Here is a 21892-nt window from a genome sequence, read left to right on the forward strand (position 1 = left end):
TGTGAATGAAGGTTCAAACATCACAACCTGTGACCTTTTCTCAGTGTCAGTCTGAGTTCATGTGCATGTCTGTCTGTCTGACTTTCGGTTAAGTTGTTTTTAGTTAATCTTTTGGTCAAAATGTGCTTTCAAACCCATATAGCATAACCACTACTGTAATTCCAACTTACTAGTTATACAGATATAATGCGTACAGGAAGTGGTGCTACAAAAAACTATTATGTTGCAGCACCGTTTTTAAGCACACTTTTTAAGGAAAGCCCTAGACTGAAAATAAAATTGACTGAAATTCAACAATGAGTGAAAATGATAATAATAATTATTATACAAAAATTATATAATAATAATAATCATTTTCTGTTCCATTGATGAATGTTGATCAGGTTTGTTTGCATTGCCAATGCTGTCATATAATGATCACTGTACACATTTAACACTTAGTTCTAAAAGGAACATTGACTTGTCATGCTATGTCATCTCTGCTATACTTTAAACTAAATACTGCTACAGAACATTGCAGATGTTTCCAGTTTAGGTACATGGTCAGGTAGTAACTGCCTGTCATATAAGTCTGTGAGCATGTGTGCCTACATGCATACTTTTGTTTGACCCTTAGGCCTATTTGTGTCGATCTATTATGTTGTCTTGTCAAGATATGCATCTGTGGTTCCATTTGGTTCTTTCTCCTTCTTTCATTTGTTCTTTCTCTCACTCCCTCCCTGCAGACTCGGGTTACACTCCTCCGTCAGATGGCGTTTTGCCTGGCTGAGCTGCACTTGTGGTCCACCAAGAGCTCACTCCAAGTCAAAGGTAGCACTTATCACCATGTTCAATCTCCCTTCTCTCTCTCTCTCTCTCTCTCTCTCTCTCTCTCTCTCTCTCTCTCTCTCTCTCTCTCTCTCTCTCTCTCTCTCTCTCTCTCTCTCTCTCTCTCTCTCTCTCTCTCCTTTTTCTTTTTCCTCTCACTCCATCTTGCTCTAGCTCTTTCTGTCATCACTCACTTTGTTTTCACACCTTCTCCCCACATACCTATATCTATTTGATCAATCTGACTCTCAGTCAACATCAATTCTCACTTGTCGTTTTCACTTTCTCTTTGCTCTCTTTTAAATTCTCATGCTATCAGTGTCTGTTTATTGCATTATACTTGACATTCTTTGTATTGTTTTTACATTGTACATAGTTTAAAGATAGACAGATGTTTTATATTTTCAAACTTGTAGTCTTCAGCCCCAACTGATGCTGACTGGAGATCCCTCGAAGCCACAAAATGCTTTATACAATACATTTTTTATTCCTAGAGCCCCTTTCAAGGATGGTAGACACATGTCATATTTAATTGAACTTTCCCAGAAGCACAGCTATCAATTATCTCTTTTGTTTTCTTTGTACATGTACAGTGCACACTACTTAAAGAAAATATTTCAGCGCACATGGATCAGTTATGTTAAGTTAGTTGCACATCCCACCACCTACATCACCATCATTTATACATTGAGCGATAACTGTTATCGATAATTTAACGATAACTGGTGAGCAATGCTTCCCTGTGAGGCTGAGTGGGTGTGGCGTAAGTTTGACTTTTCTGGCAGTTTTTGTGAGTTTTCCTGCTCACCACCTATCAGTCCATCTTCTTCTGTCAGACGTAAATGCTCTGTTTCTCCATTTTCTTGTTTTCTCCTCCCTTCCATTCTGTCTTGTCTTTCACAGTCTGCTGAGCTTTAGACGAAGATAGTGTCTCTCGGAGGGTGTGTGTGTGTGTGTGTGTGTGTGTGCATTTATGTGTATACACAAAGGTACAACAGGGTGTATATCCCATGTGATGGTGACATATTATTTGTTTGTTTTTACCTGCTGTGTGTGTCTTCTGCTATCTTGGAAAATTGTGGATGGATACATCTGAGCGAAGAGGCCTGGTCGCTGAGGTGTGACACTCTTTATCACCACCTTCTTTACATTATATACATCAGCCTCAAAAACAAAAATATGGATTCATATAAACAGCACCGACTGTGTAGTGCTTTGAAACAAATATTTTCTATGTGGTTTGTGTGTATGCTCTACATGTGGTAATCACGTTTGTATAGCTGCACACCACAGCAGACATCTCACAGCCTTCTACTGTTGGACACAGAGCAGCATAATAGTTTGTGAGTTAATTGCTTAACACAAGAAGACCTCAATAGAAATGATTGTGAAGAAAAAACATTTTGTTTGTCCCTCTATCCACAAGAGACTAGTTAAGGATTTATTACAGACTGAACCAAATTTGGATTACAATTAGGATTAGATTTAACTTGCTAACTGTTTAGGAGGGCTGTTGTGAATGATATGTTTAGGGGAATGATTAAAGTTCCCCTCCTCTCAAAAATGTGTTTGCTTATTGTTGCTTTACGTGGATGTTTGACCTTCACTGTGCAGAATGATGAATGTGCAGAGTGACACTAGAAGGCTGCTTTCACATTCATCTGCTCAAGGAGGAAATCTGAGTTTAAGACATGTACATACGAGTATGATTTTGTGACACAACTACTTTGGAAGCCAATCTCAATTAATTAATTCATTTACACAAGTGTGATGTGGGCATTTGAAACATCCTGTGCACATCTTCAAATGTTTTAAATAAAAAGATATTTGCATATTTAGTTTTTCATATGTCGTTTTTAGAATGTGTAATTGAGCATTTTGTGGAAAAACTATATCAGACAAAATTATTATTCAAAGCATGTCTAAAAATATGTCTGAATTTTTAAGAAAGGATTTCAGTCCATTGCTCTTCCACAAATATAGCTTTATCTGATACCACACAAATTGAAACATCATGCAAATTGTTGTGGCCATGCTTTAAGCAACTTTCTGTAAATACAATGTGCCTATTTACACATCCAGCAGACAAAGAGCAACATGAATGCATGTCTGGGTTTTGTCCTCAAACTCTTGAGTAGATATGGTCTTTAGCTTGTTTGGATGCTTGGCTGTCTTCACCAGCCTCTCGTTACCTTACCTTTGATAGTTCATGATGGGTAGGTAAAGCTTGCAGTAATACAATATCTCAGCTTGTTTGTTGATAATGGCTTCATATGGCTATGAGGAGATGTGGCGTTATTATGGAACCCACGTAACTTCTAGGCAAGTCCCGCCCTAAGAAGCAGCTCGATTGGTTGGGGTTAGGCATTGACCTCGAGTGGTTAAGGTTAGGATAGCCGATTGGTCAGGGGATAGGACCTGAACAAATTGGGTTACATTACCTTGCGTAAGCATGGACGCCTGGCCAATAGTAGTGTATGAATGATTGAAGGGCGGGACTTGCCTAGAAGTTGCGTGGGTTCCATAATAACGTGGGGATGTGGGCCTGATAACAAAAGCAATAAGCTAAAAGTGGCTACATTGTAGGATTGGATGTTAATTCCTAGTAAATTTGACACTACAAGTGACACTTGAAATTACACGGTCATTTGATTTAATGTTAATGCTAAATAGGGTTGGGCATCGTTTGGATTTTAACAATTCTGATTCCAATTCCGATTCTTCCTTTCGATTCCGGTTCTTATCGATTCTCGATTCCAATTCTTTGAGGGGTGGAATTGAAATGGGTCACATGCTTATTTTACAAATAAGAGGGAAGTTTTATTTTGATTCAATGTTGGGTTGCAGTTTTACAGCTTTTTCACCGTAAAATAAAGCCACACTAGAGCGCTGCTTACTGTGCTCCAAGGCTGCAACACAACAAGCACCTGGCCGCTACGGAAACCAAAACTTGCGCATGTTAAATTTGGAACCGATGATCAGATTTGAAACCAAATCCTCCAAACGATTCCAAACGATTCCAATTAAGAAATGATTCTACTGGAATCGAAATTTTTTAACCGATTCCAAGTAGGAATTGGTTCTCGATGCCCAATCCTAATGCTAAAGATGCTAAAGAATCAAATGGTTTAAGAACACCTTTGACATTGTTTAATAGGAAAAAAATATTAGTTCGGCAGATACTCAAGGTTATAAAATCACTATCCATGTCAGAAATGGAAAGAGTGACATCAAGCCATTACTAAAAGGGGTGTTTGTGTGTCTGCCATCAGCTCTCCTGTTGTATTAGTGTGACCTGGCCTCTAGAGCTGCAGCAGCAGCGGCAGCAAGAGTAGTGGAGCGATAAAGAAACGATGTGTTGTGCGAATCTGAGTCAGGCTGCTTATGGTTTTGGGCCTGCAGGAATAACACTGACAAAAAAGGCTCTGCTCAGCAGTTTGTGTGTGTGTGTGTGTGTGTGTGTGTGTGTGTGTCTCTGTGGCTGCTTGTTTCCTACTGGGTGTATGTTGGTCATATGTTTGTAGCTGCCTGCTGAGTCTGTGTGTGTCTACTTTTAAATGTATATGTTGCATATGTGTAAATCAGAGTCTGTCCCTCAGGTGGGATGGTTTAAGGCACACTTCTGTCTTTATTAATGCCCTCCCTCCCCCTCCATTCTGGCTTGGACCCCCCCAGCCCACCCTCCCATCTCCTCCTCCCTCACAAGGTCTTATCTAAACTGTGGTGCTGGCAGACGGGACAGGCCACTGGCTGATAGCGATTGTTTATCCCACGGTGCGAAATTGCTGATCTGTCTTCTGCTTTTCCCTGACAGCTAGATGTTCATCTCTCTCTCTCTCCCTCTCTCTCTCTCTCTCTCTCTCTCTCTCTCTCTCTCTCGCCCCACAGATACAGATATTGGCACCTATCAGTACCACGATAAAGGAGAGCCAGGTAAATAGTGTTTATATTGGAGGTCTGTTTGTGTTTAAGATAAGTTGCATTTGTCTTGTTTTTGGAATGTATGTGATTTCCTTATATATGAAGAACGGCTTTTTGCCACATCCCACGCTCCCATAAGCTGTAAACACACACAGAGACACAAATTATTGGTCAGGAGTATTTCAGTGTCTTACACCTGTTAGCCACAGATACACTTGTCCACACAGAGGTTATTAGTATGTAGGATTTGCACCCTAAAGCCTTATATACACATGCACATGCCCCACACACACACACACACACACACACACACACACACACACACACACACACACACACACACACACACACACACACACAGGTTATTAGGCCTCCATGGTTCTATCTCTTACACTCCCTGTATTCCTGTTGACCCAGGGTCTTGCCACACAGTGATAGGGAAACTAAACTGTTGACTTTCTCCTAGATCACATAGCAAGAGGCCCCATGTAGTCCAGCCTCATATTGCCTCAGGCCTGGAGGCTTCCGTTACCATCAGAAAGTGCTCATATCGCTCCCCCACGGTCCTAGCAGTGTAGGAACAAGCTATCTCTTCCTTCACGTTTCACTTTTTATGTTGGTATTCATTTTTTAAAGGAAAATTATGCCTCTTGCAAGCATTTTGAAATTTACACTGAGTAGCCCGAGGAGGATTGCTACATCTTCATCTAAGTGCCACACCTTAAAAATTAGACTTTGCTGAATAGATTTGTATGAATGTCAACCACCAAAACATGCCCAATGTGGCGCTCCACAATTGCAGCTAAAAATATTTACATTTTACAAATGTCAATGTATAGTATACACTACCAGTGTGCACTGTTGACTATGAAGAGTGCAGCACATGTCCCAGACTAGTATGGTTAAACTTATGGTTAAACTTATACTCATGCTATAAGCGCTAACCTTTTGCAACACCAGAGGAAGAGCTATATTGATAAGGTGTTTGTAACAAACCCTTGTTTTACGTAACATTTATTTAAACCTGCATGTATTATTTTTTCTTCTTTTGGCCACATTTGGCAACAAGCTCTGATCACAACATTGGCATATTATCACTTTAATAGGTTAATATGATACCATATGATGGTGATGAACATGTTAGCAAACAGTTGCTCGTTTACACATAAAGATACCGAGGAACATTATCATTTATTTGGAGTTATGCTTGTGTCCACCTGATGAATGTCCAAGCTTAGAGTAAGTGCAGAGCTTTTTTGATCGAAGCTAAGTTATATCATTCATTTCTGTGGGAGTTCACTTTGTGGCATAAAAGCATTTACTAAAGTGCATAAACCCTCACTTGCCTTTCTTTCTCTCTTCTTAAAAACATACAATAAATGTCTTTCTTTTCTCTTTTTTTCCATCTTCAAGTTTCCCTTTTGTTACTGTGCTTGTCTCAGATGCTTCCGCCTCTCTTTGGATTTATGGATTTCCTCCTCTTTGTCTCAGTTTTCTCTCTCACCATATATATTTTAGTTTTTTTCTTATTTTGTGTACAGTATGTCTCTTCCTCTCTCCCTCTCATCATGAGGTTCTCTCCCTTCTCTCTCATCTGAAGCTACCTTCTCTTTCATTCCAATCTTCAGTGGAGAGACAATGCTCTCGCTCCAAATCCTTTCATTTGCAGGATTACTAAAGTGTGGCTTGATATCAGAGTGGAGGGAGGAGAGGGGGAGGAGGATGGGAGAGACAGAGCAGGGGAGAATCACCATCCAAAAGTATCACAACATTTTCACACAGTGGTGCAATGATAGTTCAGGTCATGATACGATTGCATATACAGTAGATTTGATTTACATTTGTTCATTTGATATTTGAAATGGAGACTTTAAACATCTTAATCTTAAACAAATCAACAAAAACGTGTGTGCGTGCGTGTGTGTATGTGTGTGCGCGCTCAGACAGAAATATTGTTTCAAAACAATATACTGCCTCAGTATTTTGGCCCTTATTATGCAAAAGTCCCTACAGTTTATATAGCATTTAAAGCCCCTGAAAATGTCTCTATAACATTAAAAATTTAATTTTATAAGTAACAAGCAAGTAAACAAATCTGTAGGTATTCTTTATTAAGAGTTTAATGCTCCAAAAATAGCTTATCTGCTTTATCAGAACAGTGTGAGTGTGGTTTGATCAATCACTCATAGTAAGAAGCTGGTTAAGAAAAAATGTTTCCAGGGCCTTTGAATTTTTTACTTTGTCTGTACATACACACATAGGAACACCTGGCTAAAACTGATGTGGTCTAATATAACAGTCTTGCCATACATTCCTCCTTCATGAAGGTTATAATGTTTTGTTTTGTTTTCAGAGAGGGGTAGATTCAACTGTTTTGGAGGCTGCAGTTTATGGTGTATTGCAGTATACTGACAGGTGTCTCTATTATTTTGCCCACCTCATTTATATCAATAAGTGGAAGCTAAACAGCATAAACACCTCTATATAACAGTTCAACAGCACTACAGTTGAATAAGCCTTTCTCTCAAAACAGTTCTGCGTATGTCAGTGTGACTACATTGATTGGTTGATGGATTGGTGTTGTCGCTCTGGATATCCACATCATTGAAATGGCTATGAAGTTAAGTGTATTGCTCTCTCTGAACATTTGCTTGTGGTGTGTGTTTTATTCTCTGTGAAAGTTCCACATCTCCCCACTAGAGGTAGACCCAGGCTCATTGGAGCAGCTCCGAGGGTCCCCTGCAGCCAACCCCTCCACCCCCACGCCCTCCCCCTAGCCCCCAGCCCCAGAGCAGGTGCCCATGTCTGGGCCTGTCTGGCCCCTCACCCCCTTATCTGATTAATACTACTAATCCAGGAGGTGTTCCTGCCTGCCAGAGAGGCCGGCCACCAGACGGGCCACTTTCTTGCTCACAGTGACCGGGCCATGAGGCATGGTGATGGGTTACACTTTGCCAACAAGGTCTCTTGGAGCTAAAGGGGGATGTTGGAGCTCCATCTTAGTTGTCTGTTCCTCATTATCTACATCACATAGACATAATCATTTATCGTGTACACCATGTTGTTTTCATATACTGAAAAAATTCCAAATTTAACGCTTCAATTGGCCTTTTTATAATTTTTTCCAGCCAATCCCCTGGAGCATCACTACTACAACGAGAAACTCCATTTCTGTGAAGGTAAGTTCCCAACAGAGGAACTCAAAGAGTGATTGAAACATTTTTATTCTTCATATCCATCCACCTCCATATCCACCATCTTACCAGTGGATGACCATCTTCCAGAAATCGCGGTCCGAGTCAGTCAACTGTCCTACTTCCTCTATTCTCTCCCTCCCTCTCTTCCCCTCACTCTCTCTGCTTTTCACCCAGTAGTGGAATACAAACACCCTTATCAGGAGACGAACACTCATCCCCCTGCCTTCCCCTCCCTCCTCTCTCCCCTGACCCCCCCACCCTCCACACCCTCATTTGCATGCATCTGTTTACCTCCTCTTCCCACTCATGTTTAATAGAGAACCCCACTCCTTAATGGTCCGTTTTAGTTAGGATGAAAAGGGAGAGCGTAAAATAAACACATAGGGTAGATTGCTCCATATTGAAAACAGCAGTTCTTCCTTTCCTATTTTTCTCTCACTGAACTTCATGTATGTGCGTGGGCAGAAGCAGATGCACAGATTTAATTAGCTGTTTTTTTTTTCTTCTTTTCGTCATACCCTTCCCTCCCTCTGTTTAACCACTAGAGATGGAGGGGAAAAGGGAGTGCTGGGGAATTAAAATGAAGGGGCCTTCGTGTGGTACGTGTTGAGATATGTGCTGTTAACTGTAACGTTGCATTTGGGAGATAACTCAAGAGCGCCAAAAGTCCTCACGATTAAATATTTGCTTCTCCTCAAGGACCAGTTTGTGTGTTTTTGAAGGGACATTTTGCTTTCAGTAGAAGATTTTCACTCTTTTTAGTGCAGCTACATCAATCTGTAAGCAGCACATTTCAGACTTTTGCTGCTTTGGGGATATGGTAGTCAAGAATATAAAACTTGTAACAACATCAATGGAGTTTCTATATAGTGAGTAATGGTTTTACATTGATTTTTAAACATGAAGGTAAATGAGTGACATAGCTACTGGTACTAAGAGTAGCCAATGCTGGTGTCAGACGTTCACAAACTCACCGCTGATCACCACTGCCATATACTTAATAGATTAGATATGTTAAGTTTCATTTCGCTAAATATGCTAATATTAAATTGATTTCATTTTGTTTGATTCACATTGTTGATAAACTAATCGATTAATCACAGTTTCTCCCTGTAGTCAAAATAGAGCTAAAGTCCATGAGTGCGACCATTACCCTTATGCATCCAAGAACAGATTCAGCATTGCATTGTGGGACGCCTGCTTCATGTACCTGCATCGCTTTATTCGACCTGACCGTCTTGTCACCACCCTTTATTCCTTATGTCATCCCTTTTCATGCGTAGATCTCAACCCAGATATAAAGTTCAACCCTTTTACCCTTTTCGGTTTTTGGTGCCACATTCTTCTGAATTCCCATGAGGGCCTTTTGAAAAAATATATATTTCTCCTATGTCTGTGTTTTAAAAGTTCAAGTCACATGATCTATAGATTCTTCTTGTGTTTTTCCTCTGTAGCTCGAGGCTATTCGTGGACCCCCAGGAACCGCAGACCAGAGAAGCTACGTGATTCGCTGAAGGAGTTGGAGGTACCCGCCTCCTCTGTTAAACCCTCCACCATCTCCGCTCCCAGCCTCCCCCCTGTCTTCTTCCTCCCTCTGGGGATTTTCGGAGTTTTCCCTTTCCGAAACGGCCGATTGATTAACAAATAGGGGCATTCTCTCTCTTTTCTCCCTCTTCCCTTCACTCTCCCTGTCGTTCACGTTTGTTCTCCTCTCTCCCTCTCCTCTCTCATCACCTCTCTTTCGGCCGAGCTCTGTCATCGAGGGGGATATTTGAGGGGATCAGGGGTCTGCAGGCTGGCCCCTCATCTCTTCTATTTCTCCCTCCTTCTCTTCCTCCTCCTTCCCTTCCTCTCCCCTCATTCATCCCCCTCTTCCTCCGCCTCCCCCCCCCCCTTGTCCCCTCTGTACTTGTGGCAGTACAGACCTAGCTTTGTTTGTTGGAACCTGTCTGTGGCTGTTACAGACATGCACACTCCCCACCAATCCACCTCCCTCCTCTCACCCGTAACCATTGTCTGAAACTAGAAACACCCCAGCTCACCTCCACACCCCACCTCCTCCTCCTTTTCCGTCCCTCTCTCCTCCCATCCAATCTCCCCAGCTGGGTTTGGAATGTGGCAGGAATGACTGACCTTACACACACACACACACACACACACACACACACACACGCACACATACTTTAACAAACAAACACACACTCATATGCACACAAGCAGTCCTTACCTGCATCCAATTCCAACTCTCTCCTACCCCTCCGTGAGCAGGAACTGCTGCAGTGGCCACCTGTGGAGACAAGTGTTTGGTACTATGTTCCACCAAGATAATGAATGCAAGTATGAGCAGCATTGGCATCACAAAAAGAAAGAAACGTACTAAATTGTTATACACAACTTCTTTAGAGGCAAGCAGACCCTACTTTATCTGGTTTATTTCCTAACATGAAATACATACATCTACCTGTCTAAACCCAATCATGTGTTGCTCTCAGCATCAGGTTTGTGTTACTGGGGTTACTTGGTGCATTGGTGCTTGGACCCCAGTTCACCTCAGTTTGTTCTGTTTTGCTCACTGTCTCTCTGTCTTTTTCTCTGTTTATCTGTCACGCTCATTCAGGAATTGTTGCAGACCAACAACTGTGTTCACAGCAGATGGAGGAACAAACATTGCTGCCAGGTACACACCCTCCTCAACCCAGCACCTACTACACACACACACTCAAACACCTCTTCACCTTCAGAAAGTTGCACATCTGAGCGAACCTCCCATGGTCCGCCCAGACCAGGCCTCAGATAAAGAGCTTCACTGGACTGTAATACCAGTTAACACAAGTATAATGTTTGAAAATGTATAAATATGTCTCTTTCTTTCCAGGTTTATGCTTAGCTACTTTTACGACTGAATTTTTGTCATCGGTAATCTTGGAAGATTTGTGTGTGTGTGTGTGTGTGTGTGTGTGTGTGTGTGTGTGTGTGTGTGTGTGTGTGTGTGTGTGTGTGTGTGTGTGTGTGTGTTACCTTGCAGGTGTTGCTGAGCAGTGGAGTACTGGTGACCCTTACTCTAAATGGACCTCAGCTAGAACAAGTGTATATAGACTGCACATTAGTGGGCCGATTACCAGCCAACACCGTGGCTGATGGTAAGTTACACACACAAACACACACACACACACACACACACACACACACACACACACACACACACACACACACACACACACACACACACACACACACACACTGTCTGTCTGTCAGCTGGATTATTTTTCACTTTCGTTAACATTGCAAGATAGGGCTATCAGCGTGTTGTTTAAAATCTCTCTATTTTATAAGCAATAAAATACAAAGCACTTTCTTTGTAGCGTGCATGTTGTTTCTACATTACGACTTAAAAGTTCATGAACACACCGAAGTCGGAAGAACGGCTTCCCAACTTGGGAAATAGAACCAATCCGAGAAGCACATATTGTAAATGTGCCTTGGCCTTGGCAGAGGTCTGCACTCTCTGAGTGCTATTCTAGTTCCACTATAAATCAGTCAGGTCGGTCCAGGCTTCAGGAAGTTTGGGAGCTTGTTTTTTTGTCTTTGGTAAACAATATATACTATATGTGTTCATTTTTTTTTAAATGTTTTTCTTACTCCAGCATTGGTTCCCAGTGCATTAAACCGTTTACACATGTTTGACTGTGATTTTGGTTACTTTGGTGCTGCTGATGCTAATTAGACCTGTTGCATAACCATCACGCCTGTTATGGCTGGACAGAATGCTGTCTCCGATATTGTTGCGATGTTTGCACTCACTGAATGAAATTATGGTTTGTGTGTGACTTAAATATTCCAGTGGTTCACCATGGTTTAAGCAGATTTAGGGACACAAACATCATTGTTTCCACCACATGGATGGGCTACCTATCTCTGCCCACAGCCACACGCATGCATGCACACACAGACAGAAAAACAAATGGAGACATTTGCATTCAAATGTTCAGTATTTTTTAAAACCACAAAACCATTAACTGCACTTTCTCTCACACTGCCCGCACCGATTGTGCGTTTACACCTGCTCCCCACACGCAAACACCACTCTCCTCACCACTTTGTCACACAAACACTCTCTCACACGCGTCGACTCACACATAACAGGTGCCACAGGTGAGGGAGGCAACTCTGCCAGCTAATTGCGGGCAAATCCTTTTGTGCTGTGTGTGTCCAGGGGCCTTCCCTTAAGAGCATCCATCAGTGTTTTTCCCTCCATTGCGCGTTCCTCCAGGGAGCACCATCCCCCTCAAACTGCTCTCCCTTGCTCTGCAGACCTGGCAGGAGAGAATAAGGGACCGTGGACACCGGCCCAAATCTGCTAATTATTTCTTTCTTTCTGTATCAATTATTTGTTCATAACACCGCCCTCCCTGCTTCCGTTCGGGGTCTCCAGACACCTGATAAAGCTCCCGTAGTGCACACACACACACACACACACACACACACACACACACACTAACTCTCTCTCACAAACACACATACAGGCATACACACACTCGTTCTCACATGCATATGTGTAATTACAGACTCTTTTTTTTTTTTTTTTTTTTTATATAGACCAACAAGCACTTACTGTATGTCTACTCACATTTACAGGCACACAAAGACTTGAACACACATACACACGCCCACATAGACAACGGCACATACTGAGACACACACACACACACACACACACAGGTACACGTACACCCACTCATCTCCCGCTGCGCCCCATTCAAAGCCTCAGAGGCACTAATTATTAGAGTAATGGTTGTGAGAGGGTGGGTTCCGGGGATTGTGTGTGTGTGTGTGTGTGTGTGGCGGGGGGGGGTTAGAGGCTGTTCTCACATCTGTCACTTGTTAAATTAGCCTTAGACAATTAGAGTAGCCAGACCAGATCACACCGTCAAACACATTCACAACGTACAATTACTGAAACAGTTTACAATAACAACAATTGACCTGTGTGTCTGTGTGTGTGTGTGTGTGTGTGTGTGTGTGTGAGAGAGAGAGAAACTTAAACTTAAAAAAATATTAAATTAATTATCATTTCATAAATCCTCATATTCAAGTAGCTGAAACAATTATCAAAATAGTTGATGTTTAATTTTCTTTAAATCCACTACTTTTTTCAGCTCAAATCTTAAAATGTAAGTCACTGTATAATTACAGAGAATTCGTTTACATTTTCAGAACAGGATTTGACAATTTTCTAAAGCAAAAAGGTTACAGTATCTGAATGCTGAAGGAAATCCTCTTTCTGATTTGCATGGATTCATCTGAATGTGCGGCCTGCTGTGTATTTGTATCCTGAAACAACAAACAATTGCAGCCAGATCTGTTTTTGTTTCACAATGTCACAAAGCTGGCTTACCATCCTCTCTTAAACTTTGTATGCTCAATGCCGGTTACCTTCCTGTTTCTACCATGAGCTCTGATTGCATCATACAGAGCAGTAGATTACATATATTTTACACCATCAAAGTATTACCAGCTTCCTTTGGCTGATGGCTAGGCCAAGCTGTGCATATGCTCCACGATTAAGCATCCTTAAGTGATTTTTCATAGCTGGTTTCGTTTACCCATGTTTAAATGTGCTTTGGTTAAGCCCATTGGCCTCTTATGTCAACATGCTGCTGAGGAGATGGCATTAAATGGATTTAGGGGACTGTGTGTGTGTGTGTGTGTGTGTGTGTGTGTGTGTGTGTGTGTGTGTTTGTGTGTATGTGTGTTTCTGTCTGTGTGTGTATGTGAAAGAGACTGTGCGTGCTTTAACATGTGGTAGGTTTGTTTTATGCTTGTGGATATAAATGTGTGTGTTGGTGTGTGTAACTGAGAATGCATAAAGAATGATTGCAGGCTTGCATGTATGAATGTGTATATATAGCTATTTCGAGGGTAAGTATGAATGTGTACATGTATACATATGGTATATATATGTGTGTGTGTGTGTGTGTGTGTGTGTGTGTGTGTGTGTGTGTGTGTCTGGGCGGTGTATCGGGGTGGGTCATGAAGGACTGGCCTTTAATGCCAAATCAGCCACCTGGTCCCAGATTGGGCCACAGCCTGGTTTCCTATCCCCTCCTTCATTTGGGAATAAATGGGATTAAACCTAATCCCGTTTATAGACACCCATAGAGATCAATACTAAACTGCATTTAACTTGATTTGTCTGTAATCTATTACAAAGACGCTTACTATTGCATTAAACGTTGTTTCGGAAAGCCAAGGCATCGTTAATGGCTGTATTTTGTAATGGTTTAAGCCTTGAACCAGTTTTCATTACAAATGCTTTATAATCCAACATAAGGACAGACTCAATTGACCTGATTTAAGATGCTAGTTTTTCTGAATTATTAAGCAATCTTTCACTTCTCTCGTAAATATTTGCATATTAATTTAAAATATTCACACAACAGGATGATTTGAAGTGTAATCATACCAATACCAACACGTTTATAAATATAAATAAATACACACATGCCATGGTCGGTTAGATTTCTAAATCTCAGGGTGCAGCCTTACTCGTTCAACTCAAAGCAGGATATGTGAGAGACGTGTAACAACCCCCCCCCCCCCCCTTTTCCATTTAATTGGTTTCATAAACAGATTAATTTGAAGGAGAGGGTGGCTTAATTGCTAATCAGTGTTTCCATGCAGCTCCTGAAGAGTTGAACAGGATCAAGTGTGTTCTTCCACAAAAAAACCTTTAAAGCCTGCAGTACACTGACAGGGAAAGAGAGAAGAGAACAGGGAAGGAAAGAGATACAAAGAACACAGGGGGATGTGGAAAGGAGAAGAGATGATGCTGGAAAGACGAAGTAAGGGAGAGGAGAGGGAAAGAAGAGATGAGGAAGAAGAAGGGATGGGAGGCAGAGGGAGAAAGACTCTGAAATTTCTGTCCTCCCACTCAAAACTCAACTTTAATGATAAAATGGTGCTGCAGTATAATACAGTGAAAGCAGAAGAGAACATTCAGAAAACATTGTCAGAGTCAAAGTTTGATTATTGAGTGCAGAAATGTCTTAGAAAATTGTTTGTTGATCTTGCAGGCATCAGAAGAGCATCATATAGATTCACAAACTCACACAAAATACAGAGTCTACAGGATTTAATGCAGCCGAGTGCAACACTAGCTGACAATCTTTAGTTCATCAACGTGTTTCCGCACAGGGACTTTATCAGGGTGACTTACAGAATGTGTAAACATAAAAACACAGCCTACACAGTTATCCAATGAAAGCTATAGACATACAGTAAATGCTGCACCTCGAACACAGAAACTTCAAAATCAAAGTAAACAACCAAATCCCAGTAACAAACTACCTTCACAAAAATGAAGACAGTTTTAAAACTGCCAGAAAAAAATATGAAATACAAATAAATAAAATCTCTAATGCTAAAATCTTCATTCATTCCCTTTGGACGTTTATACAATTCTGAGATTATGAATCCAGAAAGTTTTCTAAGGAAGTTAATTTAACTCCCTCTGGGCCCCCAATTGGCCTTATCAATATAAATAAAAGAGAAATCCATCAGTAAATGTTTGCCCTGCTATTTCTCCTCTTCTGATGGAGCTCCTGTGTTTAAGTCACATTTTGCCATGGATCCTAATTCTTATTTTCAAGAATCCTAACTCAAGGCATTGTGTTTTACATATAAAGACAGATGGAAACCAAACTGTGTAGTAATTAGTGTTTGTGTTGATATATTTTGTCATGATTATGGCTGTGTAAGGAGACAGTGAAATCTTTAAGTGTAACCTCAACAATATTTTTTTTGTATGTTTTGAATCCTGACATTCAGTGAAATTTATGGTGGTGTCATTCCCAGCGGTGCTGAGCGATAGGCTGATTCTGCTGTCCTTCGTGGAGCAGAGCCAAGTGGCTGCAGTCTACCTCAACCAAAAGAACCAGGACTCCCCAAAGACTGGCAGGCGAACAGACAAACTCTCACCGTCTGAAATCAAGGTACAGTGGAACGCATTGATAGAGTATCCATGAGTAATGTGTGTGTGCTTGAGCTTGTGTGCATGTGTGTATTTAGGTTGGTGTTTGTAAGAAAGCAACATGGTCGAAAAGAGAAAGTAGAGAACAAGAAAAAAGGTGTTGATATGTTGTCCCATATCACTGTCCAACTCCCTTCTTCATCCTACCTGATGGCCAACATTCCCAAAATGTTTTTCTTGTATCTATTGCACATTTAATCAGGTACTTTTTCTGACTGAGATCGAGTGAAACCTGAAAACAAAAAAACACCTATAAATGGTAGAATATGGTTACTTTCAATACAAATATCTATAAAATCCCAAATGTACTAAACCTTTGAACCCAGTCTGTTTGAATCAAGTGAGACTTGCTGGGTCTTTGCTACATTATTAACCTTTTTTCCATGACAGCCAGTTAAACTACTAACTCTGGGTTGGAAAGTCTACTCAGAATATTGGCTGTTAAATAAACTAGCATAACTTTTATGCACAAATGAGGACTTTAGATACTGTACGTCATTTATACGATTTGGAACAACTACAAAAACTGAGAGAATGTTACTAGTCAGTTTGGTAGTTAAACCAGTTAGCTACCCACAATCAGAATCTATCCTAGGTACTATTTCCGTCTGGATTGATAAACATACATTCTATCCATTTGGCCTAATACAATTTGTAAATGATGAGTGTTTGTCCAATTCCTGTTTGTATCTTTGTGCACAAAGTCCGAGTAGTTCACCGTCATCACCATGGGAACATGGACCATTGGCTTAAATGTGCCTTGAACTCTCGTTGCTTTCCCGTTTCTGTCTATTAATCTGTCATAAAGGTGATGTATTGAGAGGTCTGATCTGGAGGTGTTTCTGTAGGTGTTAGTAACAAGTCTGATTATGTGCCGTCCCGTTCTTCCCTCCCCCGAAACAAAACTACACTGTGTCCTCCTTCCCTAGCTGGCTAACCCTGGCATTATCACATTACTGCCAGGCACTTTTGTTAAGGTGTGTGTGTGTGTGTGTGTGTGTGTGTGTGTGTGTGTGTGTGTGTGTGTGTGTGTGTGCCCGTGCATGTTGGTGTGTATAAAAGCAATCGTTCCTGCCGTGTGTCTGTCTCCAGAAGCAGAGTCCTGATAAGACACCGCCCCACCACCACCCCATATTGTACACCCCACACCTCTCTGTCAATGCATGTGCATGCAACCTGCGACATACACACATGTGCACATGCACGCCCAACTACCCATCCCCCACAAAAAACATACACATGCGCACACACACATACACATTGCCCTGGTCCAGTGGGCTAAGCTGGAGAAGGAAGAGTGGGGGGCGTTGAGGGGGGGCTAAACTAATCCGGCCCACAGAAAGTGGTTTTTGATTATTGCTGACCAGCAAACGCCAGCAGAAAAAAAAAAAAACTAGAAGAGGGAAGAGATGGGTAGGGATGGAGGGGGCGGGGGGTAGAGATAGTGTGTTATTAACCCAGTGATTTTCTGTTTTTTTTCCTTCTTCTTCTTTTCCATTTCTAATCTGTCAGTGATCTCCCGTTCAGCTGTTTGGGGCAACTCTTTGTTCCCTTTATCATCAGATGTACTTCCATCATTTTAATTCATCTCTGTATTTTGTGTCCAAAGCAAATCCCCCCACCCCCTCCCCAAGGGGGCAAGAAGGGCAGACATGGACCACTGAACCTCCAGCTTGTCGATTTACTAATTTCTGCATGTTTCTGTGCCTTTAAACCATTTTTGCAGTAGAGTATGTTGTTGCTGTTACTTCTTTTACACCATGCCTTTCTGTCAGGTCCTAGCCAGTCTTCTAACAGTGTAAAAGAGGTCATGGACATGTGTGTATGGTTCTGTGCGTGTTAGCCATCGACTCTGGTAGCTGGTTCATTGTGTTAGTGAGTGTGACTGCAGATAAAGAGTGTATGAAAGGCGTGTGTGTGTGTGTGTGTGTGTGTGTGTGTGTAGAAGGAATGAGCTGTGGTGTACATGAAAGGCAGGGTCACAGTGTAAGACCTGCAATTTCACCAGCTTTAAAAGTGCTTCTGGATAGAGCACTGTTTATTTAATGGTGTGTGTGTGCGGGTCTGCACTTTGTGTGTCTATAAAAGTGTGTGCTCATGTACACTTTTTTATACCAGAGCTTCTGCATGTATGTACATGTGTATTTGTGTGCATACATGCAAGCAGTCCTGTATGTGTGTGTGTGTTTCTTTGTGAGTTTGTGTGCCCCCCCCAAGCGCCACGAGAGCTCATTACTGTGCGTCTCTCTGTTGTGGCCCATAGAGCGTGGCGGACCTTCCCAAAAATATGCACATCACTAAAACAACAAGCCCGACAGAACAAAACACACACACACACACACACACACACACACACACACACACACACACACACACACACACACACACACATTAATAATGGAAGACAAAAAAACAACCTTAGACATCAACAAAAACACGATGGGGGAAGGACATGAGTGATATTTGGGGCTACAGATGTGGAAGTTTCAGAGCCCTCAGGTGCTAACACAGGCCAGGTGAATCCAAATGAGTAAATTGCTTCTTCATAAAATATGTTTTAACTCTGTGGGTGTGTCTGTTGACTGCCTTTTTTGACTCTCTTCTCAATGTATACTCTGCTTTTGTGTGTGTGTGTGTGTGTGTGTGTGTGTGTGTGTGTTTCAATGTCCAGGTGGTGTGTGTGGAGGTAAGTGGGCAGGCTCGTAAGCTCCGCAGACGTGTTGTTATCAACCGTCTCCAGGATGTGGCGCTCTGCTGGTGGGACTTGGACGAGCACGGTGAGGTGCTGTGGCCCTGGACTCCTACAAACATGCAAAGGAACAACCTGGTCCTGCTCAGCTGCTCACCTGCTGAAGGCCTCAAGGTACACACATACATTACATTACATTACATTACATTATGTCATTTAGCTGACGCTTTTATCCAAAGCGACTTACAATTAAGTGCGTTCAACCTTGAAGGTGCAAACTCCAGACAACAAGTAGTAAGTGCAAGTACATTAGCTTTAAATAGGTAATGCTACAAAGAGCCATACGAAAGTGCAGCATCAAGGGAAATATATATATATATATATCCGAGATGTAGTCGGCAGAAGATGCACAGGTTTTCGGCCATCCTGATGTCAATAGGGAGCTCATTCCACCATTTAGGAGCCAGGACAGCAAACAGTCGGGATTTCGTTGAGTGATTAGTTCTCCCTCGCTGTGAGGGGGCAGCAAGCAGGTTGGCTGATGCAGAGCGGAACGGGCGGGTTGGGGTATATGGTTTGACCATGTCCTGGATGTAAGCTGGGGCTGATCCATTCGTGTCCCTGTATGCAAGTACTAGTGTCTTGAAGCGGATGCGGGTAGCAATTGGTAACCAGTGAAGAGAGCGGAGGAGCGGTGTAGTGTGAGAGAACTTGGGGAGGTTGAAGACAAGCCGAGCTGCTGCGTTCTGAATGAGCTGCAGGGGCCGGACGGCACATGCAGGCAGGCCAATCAGCAGGGAGTTGCAGTAGTCTAGACGTGAGATGACTAGAGCCTGAACCAGAACCTGAGCCGCCTTCTGCTTTAGAAGGGGATGTATCCTTCTGATGTTATGCAGCATGTATCTACATGATCGGGTAGTTGCAGAGATGTTGGCAGTGAAAGTTAGTTGGTTGTCAAGTGTCACACCCAGGTTTCTAGCAGTCTGGGTGGGGACTACCACAGAGTTGTCAATCAACATACACACACACACACACACACACACACACACACACACACACACACACACGCACGTAGGGGAAAAGATTATTAACTCTTGTGTACCCATGAAACCATGGACCGACCCTTTACCCTTTGTGAGCATACTGGAGGGATGGATGGAGTTTCCCATCCTGTATTTTGTTGACTTGGAGAATGTATACCTTTTTCCCCCAAATGAAGGAATTAAAGTATTCAATCACAAGTGATTGTAAGATGGAGCATAAAATCACCAGGTGATTGTGGTGCTGTGTCTGCTGTGAGCAGTGATGCAAATGTTGTACCGAGCTGTCATAGTGTAGAGGAAGCTGAGGCTGGGGGGAAAGCTCTCAATTTACCAGTCGATCCACAATATGTTTAAAACAGTATGAGCTCGGTCATCCAGAAGGAGCTTTGGCGAGAACCATTGCTTCTCTACATTGAAAGTCATCTGATCAGGATGCCTTTTATGAAGGTTTTTCAGGCACTTCCAACTGGAAGGAGACCCCAGGGTGGATCCAGAGCATGCTGTAAGGGTACGTAACCCACCTGGCCCGGGAACACCTTGAGATCTCCTGCCATCTCAGGACATTGCTGCTTAGCCTGCTTCCACCGTGGATTTATAAACAAACCTGGATACAGCATTCGAGGCAGAGCTCCGTTCATTCCTATGAGAGTTGCTTAGTGGCGCATGAAGCCAAAAAAGTTCTGGTTGCCACAGCAATACAGACCTGGATAAGTCACAGGAACCAGATAGACAGATACACTTTCTGCCATCTTTAGCAGTTGATAATATGAAGGCCACGAGGGGGGGGGGGGGGGGTACAGCGTGAAGGAGAACGCCTACACATTCACACACTCGCTCACACGCGTCTTAGACACACATTCTCATGGCCTCTGGCAAAACCCTACCCGTGACCCGATTCTATGTCAACGTAGGATTGTCCTCATGCCAAAAGCAGATGAAAGACCCCAAATTACCTGAATTGGGCTTAACTTTACTCCTCATACCATGTACCTCGGTAAGCATATGCAAAATATTTCACCACACCAGAGAGAGAAGGGAGAGTCTGCGAGAGGGAGGAAAGATGAGCGTTACCAATTGCATGCTAGGAAAACAAATTCACGCAGGAGGGAATGAGGGAGGAATGGGAGCTGGGGGGGGGGGGGGGGGAACATGAATATTGAAATAAGCAAAGCCGATGTTGTTCGCTGCTTTTACCGCTTCTTGTTTTTGGAACGCTCTTCACATTTATCACACTCCTTCACCTAGTTTATTCTCTCTGTCTCCTTCAACCCCCCCTATCCTCCTCTCGTTCTCCTCCTCCTTCCTTCCTCCACGCTTCAAGAACATTAAAGTCTCTTCGTGGGGCTGCGGCATCGTGCTCTAATGAAAGCGTTTGTTGTCATTTTTCAGATGCGCAGTGTGAAATTAAGTGAGCAGTTTATGTAAGAGCCGTGGCGGGAATCAAACGCTGGGCACACATCGGGAGACGCCAGCTACTTCAATCACTTCAAGCTCATATATATGTTCCTTTTGTTCAGTTCGCTATCTGCCGCACTAAGCCAATTTTCTAGCCAGTCTCTCAGCATTTAAAAAAGTCTGATTTCTTTCCCTATGTGGTCTTAATTCGTATGCCCCCCCCCCACACTGATAAGTGGAGCCACGACATGCAGGGGGGTGGAGGGTGGAAAGGAGAGAAAAACACATACATAGTTTGTTTTTATGCATCCAGTTAACATTTTTAATTATCCTTCCTTCATGCTTCTCCCCAAAAACACACACACACACACACACACACACACACACACACACACACACACACACACACACACACACACACACACACCATTTCCTGGAATTTAATAATCTTAATGAAAAGAAAACACCAAATGAATGTTTTCTTGTTTTCTTGCTTTTTAGTCATATTTGATTGTCTTTGTGGTTGTATATGTGTCTGTTTGCGAACATATTTTTTATTTATTTTTTTAAACGTATGACTATCCTGTTATCAGTCACCAAACAGTTTCTCTGCTGTCTTTTAATTATTAGTTACTTTAGCACTTTGCTGTGTGGCTTTTGCATCTTGCAAAACAAGAAAAACGTAAACAGATTGTCCATGAAAGACAACCTTAACTGAAGTAATTTGTACGGTATAGAAGGAATATATAACTCCACAATTGCTAGAACACTACAATTAAGAATGTACTAGAAGCTAAATTAAAAGTGTAAA

General features: G+C 42.2%; 1 protein-coding gene across 5 annotated transcripts in view; it reads left to right on the forward strand.

Annotated features, from left to right (window-relative positions):
- Window positions 1–21892, forward strand: part of LOC116061683 (WD repeat containing planar cell polarity effector) — an 80985-nt gene that overhangs the window by 20207 nt on the left and 38886 nt on the right. For all 5 annotated transcript variants that reach the window (XM_031315999.2, XM_035992203.1, XM_035992204.1 and 2 more), the window contains 8 exons: window positions 726–810; window positions 4696–4740; window positions 7857–7907; window positions 9380–9450; window positions 10543–10602; window positions 10951–11065; window positions 15780–15916; window positions 18626–18817. In XM_031315999.2, coding sequence (XP_031171859.1) covers window positions 750–810; window positions 4696–4740; window positions 7857–7907; window positions 9380–9450; window positions 10543–10602; window positions 10951–11065; window positions 15780–15916; window positions 18626–18817 — 732 coding nt within the window. In that variant the 5' untranslated portion in view covers window positions 726–749. The remainder of the gene's footprint in view (window positions 1–725; window positions 811–4695; window positions 4741–7856; window positions 7908–9379; window positions 9451–10542; window positions 10603–10950; window positions 11066–15779; window positions 15917–18625; window positions 18818–21892) is intronic.

This window comes from Sander lucioperca, chromosome 15, assembly GCF_008315115.2.
Source record: "Sander lucioperca isolate FBNREF2018 chromosome 15, SLUC_FBN_1.2, whole genome shotgun sequence".
Classification (NCBI taxonomy): Eukaryota; Metazoa; Chordata; class Actinopteri; order Perciformes; family Percidae; genus Sander; species Sander lucioperca.